We start from the raw sequence: 22,311 nt of genomic DNA, 5'->3' as shown, positions 1-22,311 counted from the left end.
TCCAGTCCAGTGAGAGAGATTCTGTGTCAAACACCAAGGCAGAAAGCAACTGAGGAAGCCACTTGGCATCAAGCGCTGGCCTGGACACACATGCACACACAGGCATGTCTACCTGCGCGCGCGCACACACACACACACATCCAAGTTTACAAGGTAACTGCATTTCTTACAGTTCCATGAGATGTTCATTTTTATTTAACTTGCTTACCCATAGAATATCTCAAAAATAAATTTTTTTAAAAAATGTGATTGTTTGTGGCAGAATAAAATTTAAAAACCTTCATATGTCATGAAAGGAGGGGGCAGCAAGGCAGCTCCGTGGGTACAAACACTTCCATAAAAGCCTGATGAGGTCTTGAACCCACATTTAAAAAAAAAAATAAAAAAGCAGGTGAAGTGGTGTGCATGGGAGGCAGAGACAGGAGAGTTGCCTGGAACACAGAGCACTGCAGAAATATCGAGAAACTCTACCTCAGCACAGTGGAGATAATCAAATCCTGATCGCTGCCCTCCATGTGTGCACCATGGCACAAGTGTGCTCGCACACGCAAAAAAATAAAAAAAAAAAAATTTAAAAAGTAAAAACGCTTTTAAAATCGGGAAAGGGAACTATGTGGAGGGAAGGAAGAGACAATTATAAGGGGAAGAAGAAAGATGGTGGAGGATGGTGACTGGTGAATAAGAAAAAAGCATAACAATATATATGTATGAAAACTTCACAGTGAAATCTGTTTCTTTGTATGCTAACCGAGGACAAAATTAAAGACTATATGATGAAGGATATGTAGCACGCTAAGGGAAATGCTCACTGCCGTTTCCTGTCTATTCTCTGGATTTCAGAGCCAAGAGGAGTGCCCACTCCAGCACTGCATCCTAACTGAAGCCAATCTCCAAATCACCAAAAGAGGAAATGCTGCATTCTGCCGGTAGAGGGCACACAGGACCACGTTTTCCACCTCCTTCAAATGACTCAGAAAATTCAAGAGACCACAAGGGGTGTTTTAGCCCTAATGGCTTTAAAAAATAAATCGGATCATTTAGTATTAACAATGCAATGACCTGTTTAAGATTCCTGTAGGACCATTCTTGGGTCGGAGATCATTTCAAAGAGCAGCGAAATACAAGGTAGACTTCTACTTCCTCCCCAGCTCCACGGGAATGGACAGTGGAGGGAGTTATATCCCTGTAGCCCAGGCATCTACCCACAACTCCAGTCTGACAACTCATGGTCTTCCAGGCTTAGCGTCCGCCTCTGCGGTTGCTTCCACCTCCTGAATCTGTACAACTGGTCCCTCTGTCTGGAACACAATCCTGAGACCTTCCCCCAAGCGTCCATTTCCTTCACTTACTAACCTACAAATGCTACTTCTCAGAGACAATCCCCCTGCCACTGTCTAAAGGAGCACCCCCAACCCATCACCACCCAACTATTTATGTGTTTGTTTTCTTTGTTTGTTTGTTTTTATGTGCATTGGTGTTTGGCCTGCAGGTGTGTCTGTGTGAGGGTGTCGGAACTTTGAGTTACAAAGAGTTGTGAGTTGACATGTGGGGATGCTGGGAATTGAACCTGGGTCCTGTGGAAGAGCAGTCGGTGCTCCTAACTATTGAGCCATCTCTCCGCCCCTACTGTTTGTCTCTTAACCTTCATTTTTTTTTCTTCACAGCAACTTTTTAAAAAAATATTTATTTATTTATTATGTATACAATATTCTGTCTACATGTGTGTCTACAGGCCAGAAGAGGGCATCAGACCTCATTACAGATGGTTGTGAGCCACCATGTGGTTGCTGGGAATTGAACTCAGGACCTCTGGAAGAACAGGCAATGCTCTTAACCACTGAGCCATCTCTCCAGCCCCCCTTCACAGCAACTTTTATGTTTTATCTTGTCCTCCCCAATGGAATGTTAAATTCCACAAAGGAAGGAACCTTCTTTACTGTGTTCATGCCTATATTCCCACTCCCCGTAACCACACTAACTATGCAGTAGATACTCGAAGAAAAAATACTAAGTAAATGAGAAATAGTACATACTCAAATAGAAACATTTTAAATTATGCTAGTAACAAAAAATAAGAAAAAAATCACACCTTTAACCACAAATGAGTCTATATACATCTTTTTTGCTTTTGTTTTTCAGGAAACTCCTGGAGGCTGTCCTGGAACTTGCTCTATAGACCAGGCTGGCCTCGAATTCACAGAGTTCCACCCGCCTCTGCCTCCTGAGTGCTGGGATTAAAGGTGTGTGCTACCACTGCCTGCCTTAAATGAGTCTATATGCATCTTAACCAGCCAGACACATGCTTCCCTTAGTTAACCTGAATCCTCTTCCTGTGTCCTAACACAAAATGAACAGAGCTAAAGGGCCAGTAGCAGAAACAGGGGCACCAAATACTAGGAACTGAATCCCAGCCCTGCTGTCTCCCAGTGGGTTATTTCACAATTTTGCCATTTCCCAGTGAGGATAATAAAACCACGTGTGCAAGGGACGGCGGTGATGACAAAGATGCTCAGAAGAGCGCCTCCTCCAGAAGTCACCGCGTAGACGGCTAGCTGTCACTGCACCGTGTGTGCCTGTACCAATCTCAAAAGCACACGTTAAAAGTCCAAATACGCACATTAGCGGTAGAGCAGTCCCCTAACAAGCCAAGGCCCTGGGCCCCATCCCCAGGACCACAAGAATCAATGTAATAAAGAGACAGCTTTAAAAATCTTCTGTTATGTGGAAGTGATCCACTTTGACACCTAGAAATTTCTTCCTAGTCAACTTGGACCTTTTAACTATAGAACGGTTGAGAGTTACATTTTATAATATAATAGTTCTACATTGACAACGTTAAAAATTCCACCTGCCGGGTTTTCTGTTGTGCTCTGCTTTGGTTTTCTTTCCACTTTGGTGCATGGTAAATTATCTGAAAAGAGGAATCTCACTGGAGAAAATGCCCCCATCAGACAGCTTATAAGCAAGACTGGAGGGAATTTTCTTAATTGATAATTGATGTGGGAGAGCCCAGCTCACTGGGGACGACGCTACCCCCAGATGGTCCTAGGTTGTACAAGAAAGCAGGCTGGGTGAGCCAATAAACAGCATTCCTCCAGTTCCTGCCTGTGGGCTCCTGCCTGTGGGCTCCTGCCCTGACTGCCTTCAGGAATGGACATTAGAAGATGAACTAAACCCTGTCCTTCCCGAATTGCTTTTGGTGCATGGTGTTTTATCCTAGCAACAGAAACCCAAGTAAGACACTACCGCTTTGAAAATTAAAAAAAAAAAATCTCCCCGTATCTGCCCACAGATTTGGGAGTGGGCAAATACAACACCAAAGGCTAAAAGCAGCTTGTCACCAGCCTGTCCTTATCAAAGCAGGAGGATGTGAAACTCTGTAGTTAATTGATGTTGTCTTTTAATAAATTTAGACGTAAAATTAAAGTTTAGATCAGTATGACTGACAGTCATGTGACACCCATGACCTTTCTTTAAGCACCAAGGCAAACATCCAACTTTACCTAGACCAAGAAAAGCACTGATTATCAGCTTCTCTAGTCTAAGCAGGTGTGCCGGTCAGCTTATGTCAACTTGACACAAACCACAGTCACCTGGGAAGAGGAGACTGCCTCCACGAGACTGGCCTACGGGCACACCCTCCGGGCATTTTCTTGATTCATGACAGATGTGGCAGTGCCATCCCTGGGTTGGTGGTCCTGGGTTATATAAGAAAACAAGCTGACGGAGGCAAGTGGAGCTTAGGTTCCTACCGTGAGTTCCAGCTACAGCCTCCCTAAATGACGGTCAGCAGCTGGGAAGACACTCTCCGTCCTCGAGTTGCTTTTGGTCCACGTTTCATTACAACAGAAAAGCAAACTAGCCCAGGTGGACAGCTGGTGAGAGCTGCGGGCAACACTACAACCTACGGTTGTTTTACTTCCCGCTTCCATTCTAGAGGAGCAGGCCTACTCACAGGCCCTACCAGTCCTGTCACTTCCCTCCCGGGCCTCTAAGACAGGCCTTTGATTTCTCCACAACTCTGTATCAGGTTTCTCTTCCCCAAAACACATCCTACCCAGCTTTAACAGCCATATTACACAGCCACATTCCAGATGTTCCTCCTGACCATCACAGCCACATCAGGTCAAGACATTCCCAGACTCTGCGCTTCAAACACACCTAACCGATTGCGCCTAGTTGGTCCTCAAAAGTACACATGCCTAATATTGGCTGGGCTCAGAACAGCTCCCCCTAGCATCTTCAGGGTTTCCTAATGTTATTACCCCTCCAGCTTCCAACCTAACTGGGACTGTCAATTGGACAGGATTTAGAATGCCCTGGAGACAGGCCTCTTGTCAGAGGGAAGAATCACCTACAGTTAAATTAGCCTCTGGGCTGTGAGAATGATCTAGGTTAAGGGAGGTGGAGAGATGTACCCTGAAGGTGGGCAGTACCAATTCATGGGCTGGGATCCTCGACTACACAGAAAACGAGAAGCCAGCTGTGCTCCACCCACCTCTCTCCACTTCCTGAAGAGACACAATGGGACCGGGTGCCTTCTGCCACCATGCCTTCCATACTGTGATGAGCTGTACTGTATCACCTGGACCCAAAATAAACCCAACACATCAGGTACTTATTCTCAGCAACAGTTGCTAAGACCCTCCCCCATCTTCCCGCGAGTCTGGAGAGGGGCAGGCAGACCATCACAGGGAACAGACAATGGCTAGGTTCTGTGCTGTTCGTCTAACCCCCACGTTACTGTCCTCCAATCTTACACCCATCTCAAGTACCAGGTCATCATTACATCTGTAGGTACTCCAACCGACTCCCCTGTCATGCCATCAACCCATGTGTATCAGGCTTTGGGGCAGGTTTCAAGTCACACAGAGCGTGACCACTGAAGAAAACAGGGTCTGGGAAGAGTCAGGATATCATAAAACTCAAAGCCTCACAATGGCTCTTAAACTACTAATACCCAAAAGATCCCTCCAGTCACAGATCTGGGGCCAGAGGGGAAGAACTGTCTAGTCTGTGACCAGTTCAATTAAGGTACTGCCTGCTTCTCAGTTCGCTGGGCTACTGGCCAACGGAACTCTCAAGAAGTAGGCAAGGATTCAATGCTGTTGGATCTGCCCTGAGCTTGGCGCAGAGAGAGAGAGAGGAAGAGAGGAAGAGAGGAGAGAGAGAGAGAGAGAGAGAGAGAGAGAGAGAGAGAGAGAGAGAGAGAGAGAGAGAGAGAGAGAGAGAGAACAATGCAGTGCAGGGTAGTGATGTTAAAATAAGAATGACGAGTTCAAATCAGTTCGGTAGCAATATAGCTATGAAAATTTGGATGACATTCTCTTATTTATTATTATGTGCATGTGTGTTTTCCCCAAATGTATGTCTATGCACCAAGTGTATGCTGTGCCTAAGACGTCCAAAGGAGGGCATGGAATCTCCCCGGGAACTAGGATTCTAGATGGTTGCGAACCACCATGTGGGTGCTGAGATTTGAGCTCTGGGTTTTTTGGAAAAGCAGTCAGTACTCTTAGTCATCTCTCCAGCCCCTTGGACTAAATTTTCGACAGTTCATTAAAATGGTTTATAAAACCTATCTTGTTGGGCAGGCTGGAGAGATCAAAAAGCAGAGCGGGACATGCATTCAAAGGAGTGTCCGATGGCATGAAAGACTGGAGGAGGAGAGACGGAAGTATTAGCCCAGACTTTGCATTTTGCTTTCTACATGGAAAGCCTGAACACAGGACCCAATTAATTTATTTTACTAATGAAACTGGGGGACCAAGAGAATACGTGACTTTCCCAGGGCCCTACAGCTGACAATAGGGAGAGCCGGGATCCACATCCAGGCCAGTTGACTTCTGAGTCTATTCTGGGACGGTCCACAGCATAGCAGAGAGAAGGAAGTGAGGGCTGAAGTTGGCAGAGCTCAAATTCAGACCCTTTCACCTAGTCCTGGCCATGAGACTTGGGCAAGTTTCTTCATTTCTCTGATCCTGTTTTCCCAGCTATAAAATGGAAATACCAACCCCATGACCTCATTCAGCCTGTTTAGAAAAAAAAAATTTTAATGAACTAGCCTATTCAACAGTACTGAGCGCAGCTTTCCCTCCACGAATGGGAGGAAGATGGCACTGGAAATGTTTTAGGATCCGTTTCAATGTATATGGGTGGGGCTAGAGTCCTGGGAATTCACACCACATTTCGAGAAGTTTCAAGTTCAGATCTTAAAGGCTAGTTTCACAAAGTCCTGAAAAGCTGCCGCGGCAGGCCTGCTCCAGCTCTCCCCCTGCCCACCAGCTTTCGTTTCTGTTTTTTGTTTTTTGTTTTTTTCTCCACATAAAAGTTGGGAATGGAAAACCTCTGTCCAACAGGGGCTCTGGAATCTCTGTGAGTTTGTGGTCATCTGTCAGTTCCCTGAGACAACAACAAAAATCGTTTGTGGATTTGAAATGGCTGGGAGGCTGTGTGGTGGAAGGCCTAACTGGAGGGGATAATGAAAGACACCCGAGGAGTGAGGGCGTTCTGGAAGACAGCCTCAAGCTTCCTTCCCCACTAGCCTGCAGTTCTCCTGTGGAATAAATCAACAGAAGAGGCAAGAAAGTAAACAGCGGTAGAAAGCATCCCTGTGTTGGCGGCTCCCAGGGCTCCTCCCTCCAGCCAGCCCCTGCCCTCGCTGGAATGTACTTCAAAGGGAACGGAACGATAATAACCCCTTCTGAAGGTGCTCAGCTTGACTGAAGTGTGTAGCCAGGATTCTACAAAAATGGAAGACTGGATTGTTTTAATTATAAAGGGTGGGGTGAGTAGGGGAAAAGAAAAGAACAATGAAAACAATATTTTAAAATCCTACCATTAAACAGTTATTTTAGTGCAGAGATGCAGCTCAGTCTCTCACTGTCAAAACGGGGGGGGGGAGGGAGTGTTATTTCAGAAGCAGAATGCTTTGGGGGTTCTGATGGCAATCTCTTTTAAAGCCCGAGCCAAGAGATTCTAGAAATTCCCTGCCACACTTCCTGGGGCTTCTCTCTGAAACACCTTATCACACTCAGCTGCCAGGCTGTCTCTATAAAAGTGCAGACTCGAAACTCTGAGACTTGGGAGAAAACATTTGTGCGAGTCCGTAATTATTATCCACGGCCCTCTGCTGCTCCTTTGATTCAAGATGCACGCAGCAGTCTCGTGTTAGCCCACCGTCTGTTTCTGTTCTCGCCTAGAATCACATAAAGGAAGACAGGATTGAGACATTCTTTTTACTGAACGCAAAAAGGTGAGGTGGATTTCTGAAACGGGAGTACTTCCTCATACCTCTGCGGTCTAGCTTTCCTTAGTGAAAAGCGAGCCTCCATTTTAAAACAATGCCCAATTTATTTCCAAAAGGACGTTTTTATTACGTGTGTATTTATTTAAAGGGACAAATAAATACTGTACTTATGACGAGGGGTGGGGGAGTCCTTTATAAAAGATTTGAACCGGAACTCTTTCTTTTCTCCTCATTTCCCTACCCCACCCCCAAAGTCTCACTATGTAGCCCTGGCTGGCCTAAAACTTGCTGTGGAGACCAAGCTGCCCTGAAGCTGGCAGTGGTCCTTTGCTTCCTAAGGGCTGACACAGATCACAGGTATATGCCATCACACCCTGTGGTACCGGTCAATAAAGGAAGACAGCAGATGCCCTCAACTCCTACACAATCCAACACTTGCTAGAAACTGAGATGGAAGCTGCAGTCTCACTCCCTGCCAAACATGTGTGATGAGAACATTGAGCATAAATAAAAGAATGAATTTAAACAGCCATTTCTCTATAGATGATTTAGGTGCGTGGTGAATGTCGGATGGCAGGAGCCCGTCAAACGCCTTAGTCAACTCTGAAACCTAACTCTACACCGTGGGTTCTGAAAAGTTAGAACCTGTGTTCCAGAGGCTGCGAACTGGCCACTGTTTACCTACCCTACACGCTTTGCTAAGTATGTTTTTAACTTTCCTAAAAAGCTCTTAAAATACTCAAGACATAAAGCAGCCCTCAAGCAGCACTCTGAATTCTGTGTCCCTATCCAAGGAACCGTGGATCAGGAATGGCCTTGTGAAGCTGGTCAGCTTGGCCTGCCCTCCCCCCCCCGCCCCCGACAGTGCCTGTCAAGCTTGACCAAAATCTGTAAGACCAGCTAAAAGAATTCTGAGCCTGCCTCCCTCCGTCTGTGTCCCTGTGTCACCCTGGAAACCAAAGGCTAAGCTTAGTCAGCATCTTTGTTCACAAGCTATATTCTCCTACTCACCCCCCTCCCCGACGTTCCAATTAAAGAGAGGCTAGAGGTAAAACAGTATGGAATTCGCTTGGAAATAGTAACAGTCTCTCCACAGTGCAGGCCCTGACAAGTTCAATTCTGCTGCTTCAGCAGACAATGCTAAATTTAGGGACCACATTTAAGGAAATTTTCCCAGCTCGGGGGAGGGAGTGATACAGAGGTTAAACCTAAGGTCATGCATGCCAGGCAAATCATCTACCACGATTCCATATCCTGAGTCCTTTTAAAGAATGTGTAGCCGGGCGGTGGTGGCGCACGCCTTTAATCCCAGCACTTGGGAGGCAGAGGCAGGCGGATCTCTGTGAGTTCGAGGTCAGCCTGATCTACAAGAGCTAGTTCCAGGACAGGTTCCAAAGCTACAGAGAAACCCTGCCTCGAAAAACCGAAAAAAAAAAAAAAAAAAAAAAAAAGAATGTGTAATACATGGCTATATGCATAAGTGTATATGTGCATGGTGTGTGTGCATCCCACCTACGCATGCATGCACACCACTGCACATGCAGGAAGATCAGGAGAACTTGTAGTAGATGCTTCTTTCTGCCTTGTGATTTCTGGCAGACTTGAGGGCGAGTGCCTGTTCTCCCTCTCCCACGTCCCTCTTTTTATGTTCTTATTTTGAGAAAACTAACCCAGGCTGGCTTTGAACTCCCGTTGGTAGCTCACCCTTACCTACCTCTCAATTGTCCTGCCTTAGCCTCCCAAGCAGTTAGGATTAGAGGCCTGCTACCGTCAGGCCTCACCTAGTTAGGACGCTGAATCTGTGGAGATGTTGCCACTTTGTTCCAGTCTAGTAGTTGGTGGGCAGCTTGCTGGCCAGGAGGCATAGTGAACGGAAAGAGATAAAGGAAAATACTATATTCTCACAGAAAGTGAATTTATGTGGGCTCAGGGACAATAATAAAGGTCAAAGAGGTAACCACTAGGACCCCAAGGAGGTAACGGTGTTAATGTTCCCTTTGACCCACAACTTGGAAGTAATTATTTCGTCTTCTCTGCGACCACAGAAGCTATATAAAGCCAGCCATGCTCTTTTTATCTTTCTATTACTTCCAATTCCATAAATATTGGCTAGGGGAATCAATGAGGAGATAAAGGAAGAAAGGGGGAAATCAAGTTTCTACCCTGAATCAATGCAAACTCACATTAGAACTGCAATCACACTGTCCCTAAATTGATTTTGTTAATGCCCTGAGTGACTTTAGCACCAATGAGCTAACACAGGACAACACAGGGACAGCGGTCAGAGAGTACAGGCCAGGTGGTCATGCAGTACAGTTGAGGAGTGGCTTCCCTGTTGGGGCAACATCAAACTGTACATTAATAAAAAGAATAACAGAAGGAGACAAGCTGTACCATTAGAGATCTCCTGCAGACAGGAGAGGCAGGCTGGCTACAGAACTCCCAGTGAGCAAGGGATATTCAGGCTGGTGACTGAGACTGAGAAAACCAATAGAAGTTACAGAAATATGACACATCTCATCTGGAAACACCAGCCCTTTCTCACCACAAATTCCTGTTTGGTGCTAGAAAATACCTGAACAGGTGGATGGAAGACCTGATTTACTTTGAATCTTTTCCTGCCCCTACCCTGGCTAAGACTCAAATAACAAAGTGAGAAATCACCAGAAGAAGCCAAAAAGGCTACCAGGGACAGGCAGTGTGGCTCAGTGGGTAAGGGTGCATGTTGAGCAAGCCTGGCCACCTGCAGTCAATCCCCAGCTCCTGTAGGGGAAGGAGAAAACTGACTCCTGATGATGGTACTCAGAGCAACATGTGTGCACATACATAGTAATAACAAAAGCCTGCCAAGGGGCTGGAACAATAACTTAGCAAGTAAGAGCATTTGCTGTTCTCACAGACGGTACAGGCTCAGTTCCCAGGACCCGCCTGGTGGTTCACAACCATCCTGAATTCCAGTTCCAGGGGATCCAATGACCTCTTCTGACTTTTCAAGGAGCCAGGCATGCCTCTGGTGCACATGCATACATGCATGCAAAACATTCACAACACATGTAAAATAAGATATGTCTTTAAAAAAATTGAAGCCCATCAAAATGATATTCAAGACATCCTGGAAATGCTCCCAGAAAACACTCCCATGCCATTATCATATGGCCTTATTACGTATGACTAGGGAACATGATGGTTGGTGGGGGGAGGGAGATCAAACTTCCATGATTATTAGATCTCTTCAGACATTTTGCCCCTACACTCCAGTGTCAAAATAATAATTAAAAAAGCCATCAAAACCATCCATCCTGTCTCCTAACTGGACACACACACACACACACACACACAGAGTCAGAGCTGAGCCACATTGCCAGCCTTTCGCCTTGCTGTGCCCTGTGAAGGACTGTACACTGGGGCTGCCCTAGAATGCACCAAGCTCCCCAGCTGCCGGGGATCAGCACTGAAGGAACTATGCTGGCATTTCTGTAATATGAACCATCAAAAGTATCTGTGGCTCAAAGGCACCTACAGTGAGCCTCAAGGAAGCAATCCCGGGCACTTTTCCCCACCCTTTTGAGAAATTCCTTCTGTGGGAAAGGAGGAGACGGGACAAAAGAAAGAGTTATATAAGAGGAAGAAACAGAAACACATCATTCCTAGCAGAAGAGCTATTAAAAAAAAAACAAACAAACAAAATAACACCATTTAAGATCACTGAAATACAAAACTGGGGAGAACTTATAAATGAGACCATAATACTGTATAATTCACATTATATTTCCAAATAAGAAATTGGTCAATTCCAAGTAGAAATATCCTAGGCAGTGGTGGTGCTCGCCTTTAATCCCAGCACTTGGGAGGCAGACAGATCTCTGTAAATTTGAGGCCAGTCTGATCTACACAGTAGTTCCAGGGACAGCCAGGGCTACACAGAGACACACTGACTCAAAAAATAAAAAAAAAAAAACAAGAAGAGGAGAGGAGGAGGAGGGGAAAGAAGAGGATGGGGAGGAGGAGGAGGAGGAGGAAGGAACCGAGGAGAAGATAGCCTTTTGCTTCTTTTTGCTTATTTTCTTCGGCTTCTTCTCCCTCCTCCTCCTGCCTCCTCCTCCTCCTCAATGCTCACCCTCCCTCCTCCTCGAGAAAGAAGAAGAGAAGAAGAAGAACTTGCTCACTAAATAGAATATCCAAAACATTGACAAACAACAATATTTTGCCAAGAAACATTATTATGGTGCATCCAAGAAAGCAGAGATTTAGGTTGTAAGAGAAGAAGCCACCACTATAGTTCTCTAATTGCTGTCTTCCTTAACTTAATATTCATCTCTTTTACATCTGAGATGTATTTGATGAGCACGACATTATCGTTGATAGAATGATGTATAGAGTTTAAAATAACAACTGTAACTTGGGGAAAGTATTTACCCAATAACACTCCCACGCTTCCTTCCAAAAACACTCTTTGACAGTTGAAACCATTTTTTTAAAGTGGCAAAATGACTCAAACTCAGTCAGGTGGCTCCCTTTCTCCCTCCCTCTCTCCCCCTCCTCTTATCCTCCTCCTTCCTCCAGTCCCCCCCCCCCCATTTCTCTGTGCTAAGGACTAGTACATGCTAGGCAAGTACTCCACCACTGAGACACGCCCCCAGCTCTAGGGCCTCAAACTCTCAAGCACTCTGAGTCAGTCTTCCAAGTTCTGGGTTGAAGGTGTGCATCACCATGCCTGGCTTTTTTCCTTTGTTTCTAAAGAACAACACTGAGCCCCCAGAAGACACACAGCAGTGTCCTGTCGACCAAATGAATGTACATAGTATGGCGCACATTAACCAGACTGAGCCAGACAAAGAGGCACATCCCTATCCCAGGACTCAGGAGCTGAGGCAGGAAGATAGCAAGTTTGATACCAATCTGGGATTCACAGCAGGACAATTTTTTTTTTCTTTTGATGCAGGGTCTCTGGCTGTCCTGGAACTCACTTTGTAGGCCAGGCTGGTTTTTGAACTCACATGGATTCACCTACTTTTCTCTCAAGTGCTGGGATTAAAGGCTTGTGCCACTATGCCCAGATATAACAAGATATAGTCCTAAAACAAAAGTCTGATACCCATGCAGCTCTGTAGAACATTCTGACTAAATCCATATCCAGACCAGTTTCCTTTCCATTCTGCTCTGTCTGCATCCTTTTTCATGCTCGACAGTAGAACAAGATGGTTGGCCACAGAGGACATGTTTTATGGAATACCTCTCTGCTGTCTCCTTAAGGGAAAGGGGACAAAGTTGACTTCATTTCTAGAGCCAGGCCCTAAGACACTGGCAGCTTCTAACCCCCATGGCTTCCAATATTTTCTCTTGGAGGATTGCTGCTATCTGTCCTGGTATACTTGAGACTGCCATGCTTAATGTGATCCCAACTAAGCTAAACCTGCCAGCAATCCTCGCCATGAGCTTACATTGTTCCGAACCTTGCAAACCACCTGCCAGATGACTACCACGGAGTGGCCTTAAGGACACAGAAACCCTTTCTAAATTCTTGACCTACAAAACTGCAATTAAATTAAATGATTACTTCAAATCCCTGAGTTTGGAGAATAATCTGTTACAGAGTAATAGCTAGCTAATTGGAGTGTGTTCTTAATTTTTTTCTTTCTCTTCTCTTAAACATTATCAGTGGAAGCGAAGGCAGCCATGCCAAAAGACATGTCCTGGAACTCCTAAGTTTAGCCCTGAAGATAGTTCAGGATGAGAGAGTTGGGAGAAGAGCCTGAACAGGAGGCTTTGACCTCATCCTGAAGGCAAATAGCCACCCAAGGCCACAGGGCCTCCACAGGGTACCACAGAAGACCATACCTGCCTCAGGAGCTCCTCTTGACGCATCCTGATCCTCTCTCTCTCCATCTGGATCCTCTGGAGTCGCAGTTTCTGCTGCTGCTGCTGCTGAGTGGTCAGCGCATTGGGCACGCTCATGAGCCCCGTGGGTGGGTTCGGGGCTGGGTGGTTCTGTGGACTCAGGTTACTGGGCACGACTTGTTGCTGGTGCTGGTGATTCATCACTACAGGGGGGAAGAACACACAGATCAATGACCAGGGCCTAGGATTCCTTATCATAAAAGGATCAGAACGCTTTGTGCTTTGGAGTATAGATTCTGAATTCCTTCTGAGTACTTTATTATTAATCATTACTATTTTAAAATTATGCCCTTAGTTCTACTCACAACGGTACAAGTATTAGCCCCACACCTAAGTCATCTAGTCTTAGCTTTCTGTGCTCCTAAAAATTTTATTTCAGCCACGCAGTGGTGGTGCACACCTTTAACCCCAGCACTCAGGAGGCAGAGGTAGGAGGATCTCTGTGAGTTCAAGGCCAGCTTGATCTACAGAGTGAGTTCCAGAACAGCCAGGACTGTTTCACAGAGAAACCTTGTCTCAAAAAACCAAAAGCAAACAAACGAAAAAATTATTTCACATTTCCTGTGCCTAAGATACATTTTTATTACACTTACTTATTTTTTTTTGGGGGGGGGGTGCATATTGGTACGCGCAAGCCACAGCATACAAGCATAGGTCATAGCTGGTTCTCTGCTTCCACCACGTGGGTCCCAGAGTTGCACCCAAGTTGTTAGGCATATAGCGAATACCCTTACCCACTGAGCCATCTCTCACAAGCCCCATTCTAGGATATATACTAACAGTAAGATAAAACAAAATGGTAAAAAAATAAGTCCTATAGAGACTGTCGCAGCTTAAAAGGGATTTTTCTCCAGGACACCTGGGAGTGTGTGCATGTTTTCGGATGCCCTGAATATCTATCTGCACAGCAGCATCACAGAAGGCCTGCCATCAGTGCTCAATAACCAGTGGGTAGACACGAACACTCAGGATGCATGAGCGAACTGAGAACAACGGGAAAAACCAGGCCTCAATCCTAAGAGGGGGACTGGTCACACTTTGTTAAAGAGGAATAACTCCTGGGAATGGAAGTGTAGCTCGGTGAACAGAGCACCTGCTGAGCATCCAGGAGGCCCTGGGTACCATCCCCAGCGTCTTGTTCACCCTTATAGGAGACATCTGCGTCTGTGCCTACAGATGTTCACGCTTTCGGGAGACATCTGCTCCTAAAGGTGTTGTTCACTCTTTCGGGAGATGTCCGTGGAAGTAAAGGTAGAGCTGTTGAGTCTGGGAAAGCCTGGTCTTTAGACAATGGTTTTGTTTTCAAGACGGAAAGGAGGGGTGGGTTATGCATACACAGCTGTTGTGCTGGAATGGCCCTGAAACTGGTGACAACAGTACCCCTGGGGAGGAGCCTGGGTGTCACATATGGGGGACCCTCTTCCTACTCCGCATCATGCAAATTCTTCAAATGTGCCCACACAACTTATGTGGAACAAGGGTGAATAGTTTTTAATTAGAAATTCAAATAAGAGGGGCTGGGGAGATGGCTCAGCAGTGAAGAGCCACCGGTGCTCTTGCAGAGGTAGGGTCCCCAACACTGGCACAGCAACTTACAGCCCTCCGTAGCTCCAGTCCCAGGGGACCCAGGGCATTCTCCTGGCTTCCGTGGGCACCAGGTGTGCACGCTGTGCATACACACACACACACACACACACACACACACACACACACACACACACATGCATGCAAGCAAAACACTCACATACATAAAACCAATCTTTCTTCAAAAGTGAAAAAAGTGAACAGCATGGTCCTGCGAGTGTCAAACTCAGTATTTTTCTGGTGTGGTGAATTAAAATGACACGTTTGAAAAACAACAAATAAGGCTGAGAAAATCAGATCAGAACAAAGAGTCCACTTGATGCAATTGCTCATTACAGAAATGAGGAAAACAAGAGCAATAGAAAGCAGCCTAGAAGGCAGGGGTCAGTGATCCACTATCCAACTCCGCTTAATTAATTTGCAAGAGCTACTGAGCGGCATCAAGACTGGAGCTCATGACCTTCGTCTGGGCCTCCTTAAAGTCACTGCCTTTGGGTGTTGGGGGAACACAAGATGGTTACGGCAGAAAGGTCGCCAGGAAAACAAAGTCAAAAATCTGACTTTGCAACAGACAAAATATTCCTTGGGATGATATTCTAGAACATTCCTGAGAGGAGACGATGATCCCATTGTTAAAAAGCATACCACGGTGCAGTGTGAGACATAACTACCATGAACTGCCTCAGACAGACTGAAGACTTTGTGGGCTCAAGACCTTTGCCACCCCTAAAGAAAGAAATAATCCAAGTATATAATTTCTCTACTGACAGAAGAACGCAGCAAGTTCAAGTCGAGACATCTGTTTTTCCGCCTCCAAGAAAGTAAAATTATCTTTTTCATGCTTCGCTCTATTTTCACGTTGTTTCTGTTTTGTTCTATTTATTTATTTGCTTTTAATTGGTGCTACTCAATATAAAAGAAAACACCAGGGCAAACTCCACAGCCTGTGATATGTGATAACGATCGCAGTGTCCTTGACGAAGTGCTGGGGACGAGGGTTATTGAGGACGGACCCAGTCCTCTGACCACTGCTGCCCCGAGATGATGTACAAATGACACTCCATCACCCTTCCTAGCAAACACTCTTGATCATTTCTGCAAAGCCTTATGTGCAGAAATGAGCTCAAAGTGGAGAGGGTTCCTGAATTCAGTTCTATCTACGTGGGGGAAAGTCTTTAGTCTTGAAGTATTGCTTTGTGCGGTACCAGGAGGCGGACAGCATAGACAAAGTGTACAGGCAGCTTCCACAGTCCAAGAGCTGAGGAACGGGGGTGGGGGGAGGTTGCGGGAGGTGTGGCTGAGAACCAAAGGCTAGGAAGTGCAGGGCTCAAATGTTTGACAAATGCAGCCTCAGAGACATCCAGTGGCTTACTCTTCTGTAAGTAAACCTAGAGGTTTGCTTTCCTCCTGTCCAACAGCTTTTGGTTCAACATACACAAAAGGCCTAGTGGAGAAAACCAAACCATAAGGCAAGCAATAAGGTTAGGTGGATAATCAAAAGCCCTCCTAGGCAGGCACGGAGCTAGCAGACTTGCAAAGGGAAACAAACCAGTGCTCCAGTGGCCAGGAGCTACATGGAAGCCGAAGAAAGACACAGACGTGACTTTACACCCATCAGATCCTTCTCTACAAGTCCCACTTAATGTGAGAGAAAGCGCGGCGGGGCGCACATCCGTGGCCAGCAATGTCTCTTGGCAAGTTCTCGGCCTCTTCTCCCCTGCACACACCTGGAGTTTGAAGCTGAATTTTCCACCTCTCAGCAGCACAGTTCTGCTTGAGCGGGCGAGGCCGTCCTAAACTCTGAGACTTCCGGTCTGTGGTACCTGCTTCCTTTTGTACCCCCATGCCACCAAAAATGCAGACTTTCACCCTGAAAGTCACTGTGGCTCGTCGACTTAATAAAAAACACAATACCCATGGCACCTATACTGGTATAAAGAGATAGCTCGATGAATAAAGGGGCGAAGAGATGACTGTCTGGAACAGACATGCAGATAGTTCTTGAAAAAAGACAAGAGTCCCACAGAGGAAGGAGAAAGCTTTACTGTACAGAAACCTGAAAAACCTGTCCCTGGCCAGGTGACCAAGGTCGGCACTAAGTGACGAGATGCAGTAATGGTATATAACTTGACCTAACATGGGGAGAATGCTGCTCGTTGGCTTTTTTATTATTATTCTTTTTAATCTCATGGTCTTCTTTCCCAAAACCATTATGAAGTCTAACAGTGAAAGGGGGGGGGTCCATTTCTAATTCAGGGGGATTATATAAAACACCTTAAGTAGGGCTGGAGAGATGGCTCAGTGGTTAAGAGCATTGCCTGCTCTTCCAAAGGTCCTGAGTTCAATCCCCAGCAACCACATGGTGGCTCACAACCATCTGTAATGAGGTCTGGTGCCCTGGCCTGCAGGCATACACGCAGACAGAATATTGTATACATAATAAATAAATATTTTTAAAAAAATACCTAAGTAATACTTCTCAAAACCCTTGAGGTCATGTAGAAGAAGGGAACCTAGGGAACAGTGACAGCCAAACATGACAGACGCGGGTGCTATCTATGTGCTGTGTGAGGTGTGGAGCAGAGAAGGACATCGGATAGAAGCTAACGAAATCCAAATGAAGTGTGCACGTTTCTTATTTTTTCAATCCTTATTTAATTGTTTCTTTGGTCTTTTGAGACAGGATCTAACTGTGTATCTCTGGTATATAACCAGGGCTGGCCTCAAGGTTACAGTACCCATCCAACTTTGGGCCTCCTAAGTACATGAGTTACCACACCAGCTTAAAGCGTGGATTCTAATTAGTAATAATGAGCCAATGCTGTTCATTAGTTCTCACAAACATAGCACGTGAATGTGACATTTTACAGCGGGTCAAACTGGGTGTAGAGGTATATAGGAATCCTACAAATTTTTTTATAAGACTACAATTTCTAATTAGTGAGTATAATTAATACACAGACAGACACAGGAAAGGGCAAGTCTCTAACAAACTCCATGAAAGTAAACAGATACAAAGGAGCTGTTTCCAGGTGTGTTATGTTGTCCGTCAAGACTGTAAACTGTTGAACTAGAAGAACATATTTTACTACTGGATTTCTGTCTTGAATACACTCAAGGGTACCCTTTCCCTTTCGGAGAGGGACATAAAAGCACAAACACATCTATCTATCTTGCAGGACTCTCCCTCCTGAGTAGGAAAAACTAAGAAATGCCGGTCAACTACAATTTAGTAAATGTCTTGGCAAAGCACTGAATGATGAACAGGACTAAACATGAACCAACAATTAAGTTCCTACTACGCGCTTAGCTCTTTGAGGTTTAACAAGTTGCTTCTAACTCAAAGCCAGAGAAGGGAAGCAGCAGCCAATGATGTTGAACAAATAATTTCATGTGTCTAACGGCTGTGTGTCTGTCTAGCTGTTGAGCAAGACACAAAGTCACAGAAGAACAAAGCAAAACAAAATACATAAGTCTTGATGGGGGACAGGCTGAGGCAGGAGAATGACCTATGCCAAGCTAGAGCTCGAGACCACCTAGAATACTGCAAGACAGTCTGAAAAACAAAAACAAAAGAAACAAGAAAACAGGACAGGGGCTACAGAACATAAAAGTCGATCTATTCAGAGTCTCCACACACAAAATGTGGAGGAGTTGTGGAATCACCTAGATTGAAAACTCTACCCACAATCCTATTCTTTCTTCTCTTCACAAACATTGAAACTGAGGTCTGACCAGTCATCCTGACTTCCCTAGCAGTGAGGGGTTTCCTGGGACACAGGGCTAATTCAGGCAGCGCCTCTACCAGAGGTAATGGCTTGGGATGCTGGGCCTGTGACTCTCAGTAGCCCCAGGGCTTCCTCTTAACGACAGAATTCTTAGAGAACTAGATGTCATACCCTGTTGATATTTAAGACTAAGGCCAGCAATCCAGGATGGCAGTCAGTGTAGACCACAACACCCAGTCTTGGTAGAGGGCATATATTGTATTTACTCTGTGTGATGGGGTCTTAGTCCACTTAGACTGGTGCTTCTCAAATTTTTAGTGAAAGGTTTTTTCCCAGGAGCCCCTATCTAGCTTGGAGCCAGGGTGCCCTTTGTCGAGGGATCAGTCAGCAGTTTGTTAGGTGCCTGGGCTGCTGTCGATAGGGCAGCAGAACTCTACTCTCTAAATTCTCTTGGGATCACTTTCACCCTACAGGCATTTCCCAACCACCATGTTAAAACTTCACACTTAGGTTTAGAGACCATACACACTTTAGCTACTGCACGCATCCCTTAGGGTTCTAGTATTGGCCTTTGTACACACTTTAAAATGGATGATTTCCAACAATTCACTGATTTTTTGGAGCCGAAGGTTCCAAAATTTGGAAGGTTAAACGACTCAGCACAAATCACACACGCGTGCGCACACAGACCCCAACAAACCCAGGAAACCTGACCGTGCACGATGCACCAGAATGCTGCATAGGCATTGGCTGAGCACCCTCTATTTCTACTCTGTCCAAACCCAGAAGTCCGAAATAAGTGATACACTAACTTGAAGAGGATAGCTGGTTTCCCTTGTCCTGCCTCATAAAGAAGTCTCTTGCAGACTCATTTAGGGGGGAGAAAAAAAAGAACTTAATCACATTTTGATGGTGCCCTATTTGCGTGATCTAATTTTATACACGCAAACGTTACAACACTTTGTTCTGGAATAATAATACAAAACACACACACACACAAAAGCAAAAAAGCAAAAGCAGACATACTTTTGAAAGACTCTATTTCATGATTCACGTCACAGCTATAATAGTAGGCCTTCTGGCCATGTAATGATATGGAACTCCAAGAAGCCATGCCAAAACATACAGGTGTAGGTCGTTTCTGACTTCCATACGGATCCAGTGCACCAAGCCTGCAAAATATTCCAGCAGGAAGCTGGTCTGCGTGCAGCTGCAGGCCTTTCCCCAAACTCTGTTTGTGTGCTATGCATGGCTGAACTCGGGAACCAGCCGACCCCAGGTGTCACGCAGCCCAGTCTGATGGGAAACACGTGTCCACAGAGGAGGAAAGAAAACCCAGCCACAGGGCAGCCTTGACTCAGTCATGATCCAGTGACTGCAGACACATCGCTTGCCTTCCTGTGTGTCTCTTGGCTTCTGCCAACAAGGAGCCTCTTGTTTCTCTTATTTCCCAGAAACAGTATTAACCGGCCAACAAGGTCAGCAAAAATAAATAAATAAATGGGGTGGGGGGGGGCAGTTTTTCACTTCCAGGTGTGCTCAGCTCTAAACCTCTGTAAGTTTTAAGCCAAGAAGTTTCTCCATGCCAATTTCACACTGAAGCCTTTCTTCTAATTCTGGGTAAGAATACTATAAAGAAAATTCTCAACTGGCTCAGCTGATAAGCACGGAGCTCCGGGTCAATGTATACACGCCTAAACTTTTCTTGATTATCTATCTGTTCAAGCCTTCAAAGCATTTGCAGGAGTTCCAAGGGCCGACGACACAGGATTGCAAAGGTTCTCCAAAGGTTCCAGTTCCTTCTAGTAAAAGGGCTTGCAACCCAACCTGCATTTACTTCCCAGGCACCCTTGAAATTTTGGCATCAAGAAATTACTTTCCTGCTTGTAATCCCGCCTGGCCATTTAGGCAGTAATCTTGTCCATAGACCAGTATACAACAAGTAACTGGGCACATTTTCTCTGTTCAGGACGAAGACAAATGCTCGCTGGCTTTTATGTTCTCCTAGTGAGCAGGCTCTCTGGGTATATAAGTTATTAACTGTCAAAAGATCTGACTATAGGATCTAGACACTGGGTCTCATCATTGTAACATATCCAGAAAGATGTGAGCGTGGGCATGTGTGGAGGGGAGGGGAGCAACCCTCACATTTTCCTGCCATGTTAATTTCTCAATCCTTTGTGAGTGTGTCTGAGTGAGTGCGTGTGTGTGCGTGTGTGTGTGTGTGTGTGTGCGCGCGCGCGCGCACGTGTTCACCTAAAATGGTATTAGAATGTGCAACCCTAATTCCATCTAATTACTGGACTATCTCAAAATTTATCCAAACTGGTGTGTGTCAGGAAGCTCAGCTACAGACACCGCATTGAGCAAACAGTGTCTTATAGGGGACAGTAGAAATAAGAGCTTTTACTGGGCTGCCCCCCACAAGACATCTTTCTGACTTTAAATTTGTTTCCATGGCTGGACACTGTCAGAGAACATTGTTCTACTACCCTCAGAAAGCCAGCACACCTTTATCCCATCAGGAACCGGAAACTCTGATTTGTGTCATTTCTATTCGTTAACTGAGAAAGGTTATGATCACGTTGTAGTCGCCAGCTTTGCCAAACGGGCTTGCAAACGATTCCAGGTGCACGTCATTGCAGCCCAAGCTGAAGAGCAGAAAACGGGCACCCACACGGAGAAAATAAGATGCAGCCAGTGTGCTAGGTTTAATCTCCTTTTGGGATATTATTTATTCTAGTAAATACCCTTATTATTTAAAGAGGTCACACCATAGACCCCAAGACTGACGAGGTGGTCCAAGCATCTGGCCAGTTTATGAACAGGGGTTCAGGTAACAATCAAACACTGGAAATTATTGGCTCTGTGAAAAATCACAGACATTATGATGAGGCCTTAGCAAAGATAGCAATGGGACACGGGTGCTTTTCAGTTTAGAACCACGGTGGGGCGGGGCGGGGGACCAAACACAGGATTAGCAAACTATAATTCAACGCAGGGTATCAAGATGGAAAAAGCTGCTCAACCCTGTGGCTAGGCAGATGTGTGCATTTCACAGAAGACTGTACTTAGCTCTTAAGAGGACGTTGAGTAAAAGTCAACTGCATTGGAAATAAAAAGGATCAATACGAAGAGTGATGGCTCGGGGGTGTTAAGCTACCCCGATCCTTTCATCATTGTCTATGGTTTGGTTTGGTTTCCAGCTCGGTGATGGAAAAGACAGCTGGATCCCTTCCCCTCAGGAGACTCTAGTCTAGAGGGCAGACACACAAACAGCAAGTAAATGGTATCTATGCCTTGACTCAGGGACCACAGTCCAGGAGGGGATGTGAGAGGCCAGGGAGGACACCAGCCAACAGTGTGTGCCTCACGTGACAGGATGCTGCAATCAGGAACTCGGAGCCGCTGGAGCTGCCTGCACAAGCCAGATATCAGGCTGGCATGGAGTGGAAGGGGTTCCTGAGTTCCCACCCGAACTTAGGAGCTACAGGTAGTTGATGGCTTCCGTTTTCTTTAAGGGTGTAGCTCCTGGTAGGCTGATGGTCCACTGGACGGCCCCACAGAGGAGTATATGAACACACAAATTGGACTTGATGGGTTATTAAATTAAACCAAAGAAAAAGATACAAAATTGAGGGAGATAAGGAGATGGATAGAGGTAAATCTGGGAAGAGTTAAAGGAAGACGATGGTGGAGAATATGATCAAAATCCATTGTATGAGGTTCTCAAAGATTTAACAAACATACTTTTAAGGGGGGAATATTCCAGACCTATGTCCTTAGTACGTGTGCAAAAAGAGCAGTCCCTGTGTTCCAAGGCAGAGGGCAAGGGGCAACAGACAATTCTGT

The 22,311-nt window shown here is 45.6% G+C and overlaps 1 protein-coding gene across 1 annotated transcript in view; it reads right to left on the bottom strand.

Moving 5' to 3' along the window:
* Positions 1-22,311, bottom strand: part of Wwtr1 (WW domain containing transcription regulator 1) — a 115,120-nt gene that overhangs the window by 8,970 nt on the left and 83,839 nt on the right. Inside the window, exon 4 of the mRNA XM_038348261.1 lies at positions 13,088-13,290. Within this exon, the coding sequence (XP_038204189.1) occupies positions 13,088-13,290 (203 nt within the window). The remainder of the gene's footprint in view (positions 1-13,087; positions 13,291-22,311) is intronic.

This window comes from Arvicola amphibius, chromosome 11, assembly GCF_903992535.2.
Source record: "Arvicola amphibius chromosome 11, mArvAmp1.2, whole genome shotgun sequence".
Lineage (NCBI taxonomy): Eukaryota > Metazoa > Chordata > Mammalia > Rodentia > Cricetidae > Arvicola > Arvicola amphibius.
The sequence above is the reverse complement of the archived record's forward strand: the minus strand, read 5'-3'. Positions and strand labels throughout refer to the sequence as shown.